Consider the following 13,900-nt stretch of genomic DNA (forward strand, 5'->3'; position numbering starts at 1 on the left):
GTGGCACACGTCTTTTATCCCAGCACTCAGGAGGCAGAGGCAGGCAGATCTCTGTGAGTTCAAGGTCAACCTGGTCTACAAAGCAACTTCCAGCACAGCCAGGACTATTATACAGAGAAACTCTGTCTTGAAAAACAAAATAAAACAGAACAAAACAAAAAAATATAGATAGATAGATAGATAGATAGATAGATAGATAGATAGATGATAGATAGATACTGTACATGTATATACAAAATGTATTCAACTCTTGTTAAAAAATAGATCTACTAGGAGAACATGTTTTAAACAGCAACGATGTGACTTACCTCCATCTTGGCTGATGACCTCATCAAGACAGAAGTAACCATGTGACTAGCAGCCATCTTTACTAAGGTTAAAGAGCATATGCCTTGTGAGTTCACCATCTTAAGATGACCACATGGTATAAAGCAACAATTATAACACTTCTCAATCCTACTGAGCCCTTAGTTGTCATTGTATCTCTTTAGAATAAGAAAGCAACAACAAGTCTCCAAAATAATTTGGATTGGTATGGATTTTTGTATGATGATAAAAATTTAAGGTTGTAAAGTCTACTCAGATTAACAAAATCTGATTTAAGATGTATGTCTAACTACTTATGTCTTTACTAACTATTTAACACCAAGCTTTTGGAAAATTTAGATAAGTTAACAAAATATTTTGATAAATAACATATAATCTGATAAGTAAAATTTATAAATTCCTAAGGTCTACTCAGGTTCAGAGTCTAGCTTCTTTGTCTTTGCTCATTTTATTAAGCTTTATCTATTTGGATAAACTAAGTCATACAAAAAACCCTGTGATAGTCTGTGATGGTGCATTACAATTAAAAGGTTTTTTTAAACTAAAAGAGCTTCAATTCAATATTCAATAAAATATTTTTTAAGGCTAAACCTAACAGGGATAAAATGTAAAGTCCTAATCTTATAAAACCTACTAACTTATTATAAACTGTTAAAGATAATTAAGACATGCAAGTTAATAGTCAATCACCTTATAAATGATCAAATTCTTTAATGTGTTCAGAACTATACTTGTAGTCATGCTAAGTACTAATGTAACTAATTATAGGAATAAGATTTATTTAGCCTTCTATATATGTTCTCAAAGTTAAGGCTAAAATAAGTAACTAAAAACAAGCAAAGTTTGTTTAGATATACTTAATAGATAATGGTCCTCAAAACTTTTCAGAGATCTGATGAATATGATATTTAAGGCTTTTAATGGAAGGGAGGAGTAAGAAAAGATAGAAAAAGCTTCCTGTGATAGATAGAAGTGCCAGCTCCTGGTAGCAGCCCTAAGATCTCCTCCAAAGAAGATGATGAGACACAGAAGAACTCCACCTGGAGCTTGCTTTAAATGTGGCAAAGGTGGCCACTGGGTGAAAAACTGCCCTTCACCTTGCCCATCCCCAGGACCCTGTCCAAACTGTGGACAAGCAAGACACTGGGGAGTTGATTGCCCCATTCTGTCTAGACAAGGTAGGCCAGTCCCCCAAGTCCCTCCTCCACAGGAAAAGTCTGACAGATCTTCTGGACCTGGTGGCTGAAGACGGACGCTGCCCTGGGACCTCTGCCCACAACAAAATCAAGATTACCACGGAGGAACCTAGGGTGGCTGTCTAGGTAGCCAGTAAGTGTCATTTTTAACAGATTCAAGAGCTGCTTGGTCTATGTTTCCTGCTTCCTCTGGTGAAATTTCTCCTTCTCAGGTCTCTGATGGTGCTGACAACTAGGCTAATGACAGCTTTGTCAGTTTAACAGCAGCAAGAACACCAGCTCCTCCCTCAAGGCTGCTTCTCAGTTCCCTTCGTATTTAAAAATCAGGTCTCAAGCCTCACTTCCCCAGAGCTACTAGATCTCTGTCAGTTCTGAAGGTCTAAGAAAGTGTTTTAAGGTATATTTAAAAAAATGAAAAATGCTTCAGATTTTTTCCCTCTCTATGTTATTGTTATATTAAGACTTCAGAAGTTCAGAATTTTTTTTTTTTTTTGTTTTTCAAGACAGGGTTTCTCTGTGTAGCTTTGCGCCTTTCCTGGAACTCACTTGGTAGCCCAGGCTGGCCTCGAACTCACAGAGATCCGCCTGGCTCTGCCTCCCAAGTGCTGGGATTAAAGGCATGCGCCACCACCGCCCGGCTCAGAAGTTCAGAATTTTAATAATCAATAAAGTTCTGATAAACTATTAATCTAGCTCTGGTAAAGTACTGTTAATATTATCACAGTTACAAGTTCAAAATTTCAAATTTCCTTTGATTGCCTTCTAAGTATAGATTTAAAAATTGCTTCTCATTATATCTCTTGTTAATCCCACCAGTCGAGAATAAGGCCACTACCACCATTTAAAGTCAAATTTGAAGCAAGCTTTAATTAAAAACTGGCCAGGTGGATGAGCTCTGGCCAGGTCCATCTCTGAGTTTCCAGAAAGTGGCCCTGAGTCATTGTTTTCAGGGGCTTAAAAGGCGAAACCCACAATTCACATTTCCCCTCAGGTCCAATCAGGGGCAAGTGTGCATCCTGATGTATTTCCTGCCCATGACCCTCCATCCCGCATGTGATCAAGCACATCCAGTGCAGAGGGTTCAAACAAGCTTGTTTAGGGGAGTGAAAATAATTGACTGTTATCTCGCATAAACAACAACCTCCAGCATTTCAGGAACTATCTGTTCTCCGTCAAGGGGCTTACAGATCAGAGGCATCTCTTAGGCATAGTAATTAAAACTTAAAATGTAACTTTGATTCTCACACTCTGTCCAATCTATATATCCAACCCTCTGGAAAGAGTGTTCATGCTTTTAACCCAAAATCATTTTTGGGTTCCCAAGCTTTCACTATGACTCAAAGGCATGAGTCTACTGCCTTTCCTGCAATGTGGATTTCAGTACAGATTACAAACAGTGGGAATGCTAACATGTCTAAAACTTTATCTCTTTTTGTTTAAAAAAAATTCTTTTTTTGTGAGGGCAGGTTTTCGAGATATGGTTTCTCTATATAGCCCTGGCTATCCTAAAACTTGGGCCCAGAACTACCCTCTCTGACAAAGGCCCTCCTTAGCAGAAAGCAGCTATAATACTCAATGTGAATATGCATGATCCTACCTCAGGTTAGACCAAACCTCTCTGTCTGCCTTCCATTTCTCTAGAGCTGTCTTTTAATAACCTAACAGTTTAGAGGCCAGAGAGTATTTGGATCTCCTGGATCAGGAATTATACGCAGTTGTGGGCTGCCCAACATGGGTGCTGGGAACCAAACTCTGGTCCTCGAAAAGAACAGAAATCAGTTCTGCTGAATCACCTCTCCAGCCCAAGAATTGTGTTGTTTATTTGTTTGCTGAGATTGTAAGGTAGTTTTATGAGGCATGCTGCTTAGATTTAGGAACTAGTAGAGCTTTAGTAGTTAACCTGAAGGGCACACACATTCTGACCCCGTGTAAACACAGTTTGTTGTTTTGACATCTTCTTTGAGATGTCTCTAGAACAGGCATTATTTCTGCAATTTTGAGTTTACCAGTTGTGTTGAAACTGCTTGAAGGATTCCAGGGTGAGGGGCTTCTTTCCCTTCCTGTGTTCTCATAGAGTCTTTCCTGTCTCTATCCTGCCCCCAACTATCCCTAACAGCTGTTTTTAAAGTCAAGCATTCTAATGCAATACAATCCATAAATGCGCCAATTTGATATGTACATGCTAAGAAATGACAGTAAGAAAATTATAAGTCTTCCATTGTTTGCATCCCCAGAACTTAATAAAAGCTGGGCAGGCATGGTAGTCACTTAGCCCAGCACTCAAGAGTCAGAAACAAAAGATCCCTGAAGCAAGCTGGTTAACTAGAATAGCCAGAATTGACCAGCTCAGCTCCAGATGCACATGCAAACACAGACATATACATAAAAACTACTTGAAAATAAAATAATTGGTTTTAACCTATGTAAAATTTGACCTCAGTATTTAAAATTGGAGCAGCACAGTTCTCTATATTATACTTTAGTGATTTTTAGTGATTTTTTTTTTTTTTTTTTTTTTTTTGGTTTTTCGAGACAGGGTTTCTCTGTGTAGCTTTGCGCCTTTCCTGGAACTCACTTGGTAGTCCAGGCTGGCCTCGAACTCACAGAGATCCGCCTGGCTCTGCCTCCCGAGTGCTGGGATTAAAGGCGTGCGCCACCACCGCCCGGCCGATTTTTAGTGATTTTAATTTGTCTTTCCAACTTGACTTGAGCATCTGCTTGTTTCTGTCTTTAAAATACCTGACTGATTTTCATTGGGAGTGCATGGAACCTGTAAATCAGCTTGGAAAGGTTGGCATCACACACTTGTGATCTCTATGTTGGGGTTGCAGTGACAGGTAGATCCCTGGTGCTGGCTGACCAGCTAGCCTAGCCTAATCAGCGAAACCCAAGTCTCAGTGAGACACTGTCTCTAGGTAGGGCTCTCTCTCTCTCTCTCTCTCTCTCTCTCTCTCTCTCTCTCTCTCTCTCTCTCTCTGTGTGTGTGTGTGTGTGTGTGTGTGTGTGTGTGTGTGTGTGTGTGTTAGACAGAGTGTCTCTGTGTAACAGCCCTGACTGTCCTGGAACTCACTCGGTGCACCAGGCTAGTCTTGAACTCATAGAAATCTGCCTGCCTCTGCCTCCCGAGTGCTGAGATTAAAGGTACGCACCACCACTGGCTGGCCAACTTTTCTCTTTGAAAACAGTGGACAAGTTCTGAAGAATGACATCTGAGGTTGATCTCTGACCTACACACATACATACTTTTTTTTCTGCTTCTAACTAGATGTTGCTGGTATCTCTAAGCACATTGATCTTTTTTTTTTTAAGATTTATTTATTTATTATGTATACAATATTCTGCCTACATGTATGCTTACAGGCCAGAAGAGGGCACCAGATCTCATTACAGATAGTTGTGAGCCACCATGTGGTTGCTTGGAATTGAACTCAGGACCTCTGGAAGAACAGCCAGTGCTCTTAACCACTGAGCCATCTCTCCGGCCCCCGCACATTGATCTTTGGGTATTGACTTTGTGTCTTGCAATCTTGCTGCCCTCACATATTCGTCCAATTATCTTCTTCATAGATTCCTTGAGCCCCTCTACGAAAACAATCACTTTTGTAGACTTCTTGTGGGTATGGAGTAATTGTGGTGTGAGTGAAGAGTCCCATCCTGCAACCAGGCCAATGCAAGTCTGGCTGTCAAAACTTTATCCACACTCCTTACTAGACTGAAGATGTTCCTTTCTGGTTCTACTTTGTGGAGAGTATTTGTCACAAATTGACATTGGATTTCATCCAGCCCGGACTCTCCATTATTTTATAAGTGTTCATAGTTGCTTGTTGATGCATTTTTTGACAATCATTGCTTTACAGTCTTTGTGAGATAATTGCAACATCTGTGTAGTCTCAGAGCTAGTGTTGGCTGCTTGTCACTTCCTGTGTGAACTGGAATTTTCCTGGTTCCTTTCTGCTGAGTTAGCAGGATAAAATCCAAAGATTTTATCCTGTAGTTCAGCATTTTTGATGAATAAACATCTTTGGTTGAAATCCAGAACACTAGGCTATATGTGGTGGCACATGCCTATAATCCTAGCACTCAGAGGTAGAGGTAGAAAGAACAGGAGTTCAAGGTCATCCTTGGCTTTAGAACAAGTTAGAGGCTAGCCTGGGCTACATGAGTTCCTGTCTCAAAAGAAGAAAGAAAAGAAAGAAAGAATCTAGAACACTGAAGTGGATGCTTGGGACAGTCTTGCGCAGGTTAGCCATTGTATTTAGGGCACATAGTTTGTAGATTTCCCAGCCTTTATTACTAGAAATATTTTTTGCAAGTGTATGTGTTGGTGGTGTGTGTGTGTATGTCACATACACCACACACTGTGGTGGCTTGAAAGAAAATGGTCCCCAAAGGGAATGGCACTATTAGGAGGTGTGGCTTTATTGCAGTGGGTGTAGCCTTGTTGGAGGAAGTGTGTCACTGTGGAAGTGGGCTTTAAGGTCTCATATATGCTCAAGCCACACCCAGTGTTTCAGACCACTTCCTGTTGCCTGTGAGTCAAGAAGTAGGAACTCTCAGCTCCTTCTCTAGCACCATGTCTGCCTGCATGCTACCTTGCTTCCCTCCGTGACAATAATGGACTAAACCTCTGAACTGTAAGCCAACCACCACAATTCAATGTTTTCCTTTATAAGAGTTGCTGTAGTCATGATGTCACTTCACAGCAATAGAAACTCTAACTAAGACACACACACACACACACAAATACAAATTAGCATTGTATGGGTTCAGGTTGTGTGTGTGTGTGTGTGTGTGTGTGTGTGTGTGTGTGTGTGTGTGTACACGCTAGCAATGGATGTGCCTGCAAGTCCAGAGGTTGATGTAGATGTCTTCCTTGCTCATTCCCACCTTATGTTCTGAAGCAGGGTTTTTCACTTAAAACCAGAGCTTGCCCATTCAAGGTAGTATAGCTAGCCAGCTTGTTCTAAGGATACTGTTTCCACATCCTGTGATTACAAGTAGGCTATCACACTCACCTGCATTATGTGAGTCCTAGAGATCCAAACTCTGGTCCTCAGGCTTATGTTGCAAGTACTTTATTCACTGAGCCATCTCCTCAGTCCCTGAAATTCTTTAATATCACTCTGTAATGTTTATTTTTATTTTATAAACTTTTTTGTTGAAAAACCTTGCAAATAAATTAAAGCATCACACACCAAAATTAATCAGATTCAACTCAGTGAATTTCTATACAGTTAGAAGGTACATTTGGCTGGGCGGTGGTGACACACACCTTTAATCCCAGCAGTCAGGAGGCAGAGGCAGGTAGATCTCTGAGTTCAAGGCAAGCCTGGTCTATAGATCAAGTTCCAGGATATCCAGAGATACACAGTGAAACCCTGTCTAGAAAAATTAAAAATAATAAGAAAATAAAATGCATCCGGAAGGGAAGTTGTGGAGTTTACATTAAATTTTATGATTTCAGTATTGGATCTATTTTATGCATTTATCTACATGGCCCAAGTGGACGATGACTAAGGTTTCACGAAGGGTGGAAAGGAAAGGCTCTAAGTTTGCACTGTAATATCTGCTTGCCACCTGCCACTCATGAGCCTTGTCTCTTCCTCACAAACAGTTGATGGTGGTGGCTTGTAAAAGGCGTTTGAGTTCACAGGGTTGGCCACTGTTCAGTAATGGGGTGGTACCTGTGGTTGCCTCCTGTATTCTATTCTACTTAAGGTCTACTACATGACAGATTCTACTTAGCTGCTAGGATCCCAGTGATGGACAGGTGCATTTTCCTGTATACTTCACTTAACCAGCAAATAAAAAATAAAGACAAAATATTGTGAACCATGATAATATCATAGTATTTGCCTTGTTCTGTTCTTTAAGACAGGATCTCACTACATATTCTGGACCTTTTGATCTTCCTACCTCAACTTCCTAAGTGCTATGATTATAAGTATATGCTTGTGTGTGTGTGTGTGTGTGTGTGTGTGTGTGTGTGTGCATTTCTAGAGATTAAACCTTGGGCGATGGGCAAGCACTCCTACATTGAGCCACTTCCCCACCCAATATCTAGCTTTTATTGAGCACATACCACCATGTGCCAAAGATCTTAGCATTTATAGGAAACTTCCTAATCTCAAGATAGTCCATCTCATGAATAAGATACTTTTGCATTTTACAGAAAGGAAGTTGAGGGAATAAAAAGTTGATACCATCTATACTGTAAGGCTTCATTAAACATTAGTCAATTTATTTTCTTCTGCAGTAGTGACATCATCTAGATGGTACCAGGTCCTGCCATCAGCAAAGAGTTTGGAGTTGGGCCACTGCAAAAACAGCACCCACTTCTACCCCAGATGCCTGTGGTTGGAGTAGAGTACATGCAATGAACACAGGCCCTATGCCCATTGTGCAAGAGTAGTCAATCCTATATACCCATCTGTGAGAGAGGGATAAGGTTCAGGAGTGGCAGGTGGCAGGTAGGCATTATAATGCAGACTCTGAGCACCAGCCTTTCCTTTCTACTCAGTGTGAGATCTTGGTCATCATCCACTTGGGCCATCTGATATGTTCCCATCAGTGTCATCTATACAGAGACAGCATCAAAGCAGCAATCTGGACCCAACCAGTCTCTGTGCAGCAAGCCAATGGTGGACTCACTTACACATAGTTTTCTGCCCTTGTTTCCTGTAGCTAGAGACCAAAATTCATAACCTTTCCATTTCCTATATCCTGACCCAGTGCTCAAACCTTGCAGATGCTGAAGCCTTCAAAATCTACCACGCAGAGAAAAGCTGGTATTCTCTGACCTCATCCTTTTTACTTGGATGGCATTCACTCTGCCTGTGATAATTCATAGGAGAAGCTGAGTCGCAAGTTGGCTGCGGGCCAGATCAAGCAGCCAGTGAAAGGCCACACTTCAGAGTTCCTAACCTTAGCTTTCCAACATGAGCCATGATCCAGGGACAGGTCAGCAGCTGGAGTTTGACAGTGATGTAGCCAGCCTCACTAGGCACCTCAGAGGAGATAAGAAAGGGCTAAGTGTCTACTCTGAGGTCATAGCAAGCTGTCTGCACAGAGGCTTGGGACTAGCTGAGGACCAAGTCCTATAGTTCCTTTCCCCACACTGACTAGCATGTGTAGAGGTCAGAAGACAATTTCATAGAGTCAGTTCTCTCCATCCACCTTTATATGGCTTCCAAAAATCTCACCAGATTGTATTTTTTCATTTTAAAGAAAGAATATCCCATTTTCCCTTTGGCAGCACATATACTGAAATTGGCACGATATAGAGACTAACATGGCCCCTACACAAGGATGCCATGCAAATTCATGAAGCATTCCATATTTACAAGAAAAAAAATAAAGAATATCCTAAAGCTGACACAGTAGCACACGCCTGGGACCTCTGCACTTGGGAGGCTGAAGCAGGAGGATCACTTAAGCCCGAAGGTCTGAAGCCAGCCTGGATAGCAGAGTGAGACCTCATCTTGGATAGGAAAGAAGGGAGGTTGGGAAGGAAGGGAAAATGGAGGGAAAGGGTGATGGAATGAAAGGGACAGACACATACAGAGAGACAGACAGATGAAAGAGACTCACTTCAGACTCTACTACAGATGCTGATAGGTGAGGCTGAGAATGAGGTGGGATGATTAGGCAGGCCCAGAGCACAGCCAAGGGTAGCCTGGGAGATAAAGAAGGCCTTATTGCCCAGCGGAGGATAATCAGCAGATGGTTCCCACTGAAGGCCCCCGCCAGCCACATCCATCCAAGTGAGCAGCTAGCTTGGCCCAATGTGGGAAATTCTCATGGTCCTTTTTCTTTCCTTTTTTCCCAGGTGCTGACCCACAATCTACACCTTGGACCACAAACTCTGTTCCCAAGAGGATCCTATAGGGGAGCTCCTTCCTAGTAGAAAGTGGGCATAGCATGTCTACAGTTTTAACCTGTCCAACCCCAGGAGAAGACTGCACCTCCAAACTGCCCAGCCCTGAGACATCCAGAAAGGCCCCAGGTGGGACACGACCTTAGTCCCACTGGGCAGATTCAGAGAAGCTGTACATCCCCAGGACAGGACAACACAGGCTGTGAGGCTCAGTAAGTGACCACAAGCTACACACATCCCCTGTTTTCTGTGGGAAGTAGTCAAGGCAGAACAGGAGGTGGGACCTGGCTCCAACCTCCTTAATGGACCAATGTACTAGAGTCTCTGCCAGTCTCAGGACTTTGGCATATGCTGTGCAGGTGCTGAGACTGGTCTTCTTACTCAACTTCCACTTTCTGAGGTGCCAAGGGCAGCAGCTGCTTCTTCAGTGAATGAATCTCTGCATTCTGACCTCCCACTGTGTACAGCACACATCAGGACCTATTTGATGAATAGATAGATCAGCCCTGTTCTCCCCCGACTGTCCTCTACCTCCACTCCACTCTGGGACAGCACTATGTATGTTGCCTGGACTCCTAAAGGTGGCACACTCACATCTGACCCATCTGTGTCCCTGCTGAGTAACCACCATGCCCTGAATCAGGGCAGATAAATAGACAGTGTGAGTCCCAATTCCTGACCTTATCTCAGGTCTGGGCAAGGTGTAGGACGCCTTCTTCCAAAGTTCTTTGCAGTTGGGTCCTGACAGTCCCTTCCCTCAGCCTGGTCTCTCTAGCCTTGGCCTGAACCACACAGGTGTTGCATGGCTTTTCCTGGGGAACGTGAACAAACATCTGTTCACCCCAGATAGGACATCAATGACAGAGCAAAGAGAAAATCCCAAGTCTAGCTTGTGAACCAGTGAGTTTATTAGAATTACTGGCAAAAGCATGGGTGTGATGGTTAATCTTAACTGTTAACTTGATGGAATTTCCAATCACCATGGAAACAAACCTTTGAGCATGTCTGTGAGGGAGAACTGAGGTGAGAAGACATCTCCTAAATGTGGACAGTACTATTCCATGGGCTGTGTTCTTGAATAAACAAAAAAAAGGCGGGGGGAGTAAGCTGAGCATTTCTCTTTCTGTTTCCTAACTGCACACATAAAGTGACCAAGCTGTCTGCATTCCTGCTGCCATGGTGTCCCATGACTGCGCACTTCAAGTCCCCTCTGTCACGTAATTTGTCATAACAACAAGAAAATAAACTATTAAAATGATGAAGGGTGACTTACAAAAGTGTAGGTGACTCAGGCAGCTGCATCGCCAAAGGCTCACATCAGTCTGGGTGACAAGTCATGAAAGCTGCATGACTTGGGTTCCCTACTTGTAGGCAACTCTGCTGAAGCATCCCGTCTCCAGCAAATGTTTTCTCTTTATGTAACCTGGAGGGAGTTGGTAAATGTCTTGTGAGTTCCTGTAACAGTGCTCTTGTATTCTCTGTTTTTTTTTTAAATTTATTGTTTATTTGTTTATTATGGATACAGTGTGCTGTCTGCATGCCAGAAGAGGGCTCTTAACCTCTGGGCCATCTCTCCAGCCCTTGGTTTTGATTTTTCAAGACAGAGTTTCTTTGTGTAGCCCTGGCTGTCCTGGAACTAGCTCTGTAGACCAGGTTGGCTTGGAACTCACAGAGGTCCACCTGCCTCTGCCCCCTGAGTGCTGGGATTAAAGGTGTGCACCACAACCACCACCCCACCCCCAGAAACTCTCTTGTTTTCTTGAGAGATTCCTTACTTCCTTTCCAGAGGAATGCTTCACTAGAAGAAACAGCTAATAACCATTGGAGATGCCCACACACTTGGTCAGGGCAGTCCAGGGTAAGTCACAGAGCCTGAAGCTGTGAAGCAAGCCTGGTACGGGCAGAAGTCTCATCTTCCTGGTGTCACCTGGACTGGCCAATCCGCCTTATCAGTGGCCTTATCCACTTTTGCTGCTGTCATGTCAACTGCCCCACCTCTCTTTCATTATACCTTACCCCTCTCCCTTATTGCCTCTAAACCAGCACCCCTACTGGGTCGCTTCTTGTCTGGTTTCCCATGCCTGGCTCAATGTTTGCAGAGTAGGTCTCAACAAATCCAAGCAAAGGGTCTCAGCCAAAGCCTCCTTGAGACCTCGGGGACCGAGAGCACTCCTTGGGTCCTACTAATCTAGGTTCTCCCTGCACCCCCATGAAAGCAAGTCTAGCATCTTTGGTTATAGGAGAAGCATGCTGCAAAAGCTGGCTCATGGTCCTCCCAGTCCCCGTGGGGGTCTGGCAGAACACTGCCTGGGAAAGGAGGGGAGGCCAGGGTATGCTGGCCAGCCCTAGAGCTCCAAGCACTCGATTATTCCCCCAAACACAGGTCTGACCAATAGTGCAATAGTGCAGGACTCTGCCTGATGCTAGCTACTAGAGACTGCCTCTGTTCGCCGCTCTCCCCGCCCCCAGGCAACCTTAGCTTCCATCACTCTTCTCCAGGCAACAGAACACAGGCTGGGACTAATGAATAGTAAGAACCACGACTTGGAAGGGACACGGGTGACTCCTCAGCTTCCCAAGAGCAGGTTAGTCCCTGTAGGGCCGCTTGGGGGCTCCAGACACTATCCAGTGCGCCAGAATACGGAGATTGCGATGCGGGGGGGGGGGGGGGGGGGGGGGGGGGGGGAGTTGCCCTTTGTGCTTACTTGTGTGAGTTAGACAGACCCACTCAGCCAAGAGTCGGAGTGAGGCACTTGGAAAACAAAGCCTGCCGGGACGGGCGCAAGCAGCGAACAACAGCAAGTAAGGGGAAAAGAACACTAGAAAGGCTAGGCTACGTGAGGCCACGTCCGAGGGGGTGGCACAGGTCCCGCAGGAGATTCTTTAACCACTTTTATCTGAGGCCAGGTGCTCCCAGTCCGAACAAAGAGGGAAAAGCAGCAGAGCTGGACTTTGCCTACAGGTGGATCGCTGATGTTTGGTCAAGGCGGTTTGGGCCAAGGTGGAAGCTGCATTGCAGAACGTGGGGCGGATCTTCGCTCGCCTCGGGGTGGAGTATAAAAGAAAGAAGGGCGGGACCTTATCGTGCTAGGGCGGATCTAATAGGGGTCAGGAGGGCTCAAAGATCTCAAGGATAGGGCCGCCGTGATGGAGGCGGGGCCTCGACGCTCGCTCCGCCCCACCGTGATGCGTCTGTTGCCTGCACAAGCCAGCGAGTAAGTATGCGCGTGCGCATCGCGCGCGGTTCGTGTAGTCGCGGTCTCCGGTGGGTTATCCCTGCAAATGGGTTCCGCAGCGTAGTGCCCCACGCATTACCACCGTGATCGTGCACCGAGGTCCTCGAGGAGGGGTTGCCGCCGAGGTGAGGGCGGCGGTAGTTATGGAGGTGGTGGCCGCCGGTGGGGGAGGCGTGCGCCTTCTAGGGGCCGGGTGCGTACAAAGCGGCTTTGTCTCACCGCGCAGCCGGTCTGGGCTGGTTGGAACCACCCGGAAGCCCGGCGGCTGACAGGGCCGGAGGATTCGGAGTCCACTCGGGTGTGCGGTAACCAGGCCTACATTTTGCTCAGGTCTCCACCGCGCGCGGGTCCTGAAGTATGGCAGCCATCCCTTCTAGCGGCTCGCTCGTGGCTACCCATGACTACTATCGGCGTAAGTAGACCCTCGCCGGCCCCGCCCAGAGCTGGGCCAGATCCCTGTGGCTGACCCGCCTCCCCTCCCCAGGACGCCTGGGCTCCTCGTCCAGCAACAGCTCCTGCGGAAGTGCAGAGTACCCCAGGGACGCCGTGCCCCACCCCCCGGGTGAGTGCAGAACCATCCGGCATAAGGGCAAAGTTCACATCCTGAGGCGGGGAAGCGTGGAGAGGGACAGCACCCCACTGGCATGGCAACATTCTGACCCTCCTTTGCTCCTCTCAGGTCTCCCCAAGGCCGACCCTGGCCACTGGTGGGCCAGCTTCTTTTTCGGGAAGTCTACCCTCCCATTCATGGCCACAGTGTTGGAGTCTCCTGATCTGTGAGTCCATTTTCCATAAGGTTGTAGGGGTGGTCCCAGTTAAACCAGCTTCTGACCCATGACTTATGCTCTCCCTGCAGCTCGGCAGAATCCCCCCAGGCCTCCAGAAGCCCGATCACCCGTGACCTGGCTCCTGAAACCGTGAAGCAGCAGCCAGTCGTCCATCCTGGCCAGCCCAACACGAGGGCCCCGTCCTGACCTAGCAGAACCACAGCAAACTCACTTAAGTGGTGCTAGGCCAGAGCCTCCCCGCCCCCCCACCCGCCCCACCATGTAAACTAAGAAGGCTGCGGCCATAACAGACACCAGCAGGAGCTGGAGAGAGCCCCCCCTCTTGGTTCACAGCACTGAGCTTTCCTAACCCCACAACTGTGCCTTGCACCAAGCAGAAAATAAACTCCCAGCAGCCGTCCTCCCCATGGTGTGTTTGAGATATTACTGAATCCAGCCTTTCTTCTTGCTGGGTGCTCTATGGCTCCCAGGTCTTTC

The 13,900-nt window shown here is 45.8% G+C and overlaps 1 protein-coding gene and 1 pseudogene across 2 annotated transcripts; both read left to right on the top strand.

Annotated features, from left to right (window-relative positions):
* Positions 1–8,765: 8,765 nt before the first annotated feature.
* LOC128102715 (uncharacterized) lies at positions 8,766–8,866 on the top strand (annotated as a pseudogene).
* Positions 8,867–12,495: 3,629 nt separating this feature from the next.
* Ppdpf (pancreatic progenitor cell differentiation and proliferation factor) lies at positions 12,496–13,823 on the top strand. Of its 2 annotated transcripts, none has more exons than XM_052723459.1 (5): positions 12,496–12,614; positions 12,966–13,047; positions 13,120–13,197; positions 13,315–13,411; positions 13,492–13,823. In XM_052723459.1, the coding sequence occupies exons 2-5, from the start codon at positions 12,993–12,995 to the stop codon at positions 13,607–13,609; spliced, it is 348 nt and encodes a 115-aa protein (XP_052579419.1). In that variant the 5' UTR covers positions 12,496–12,614; positions 12,966–12,992; the 3' UTR covers positions 13,610–13,823. The 2 variants fall into 2 exon arrangements, with proteins under 2 accessions (XP_052579419.1, XP_052579418.1); XM_052723458.1 differs by lacking the exon at positions 12,496–12,614 and adding an exon at positions 12,621–12,760.
* The last annotated feature ends 77 nt before the right edge of the window (positions 13,824–13,900 follow it).

This window comes from Peromyscus californicus, unplaced genomic scaffold, assembly GCF_007827085.1.
Source record: "Peromyscus californicus insignis strain IS unplaced genomic scaffold, ASM782708v3 Scaffold_7__1_contigs__length_154581171, whole genome shotgun sequence".
Classification (NCBI taxonomy): Eukaryota; Metazoa; Chordata; class Mammalia; order Rodentia; family Cricetidae; genus Peromyscus; species Peromyscus californicus.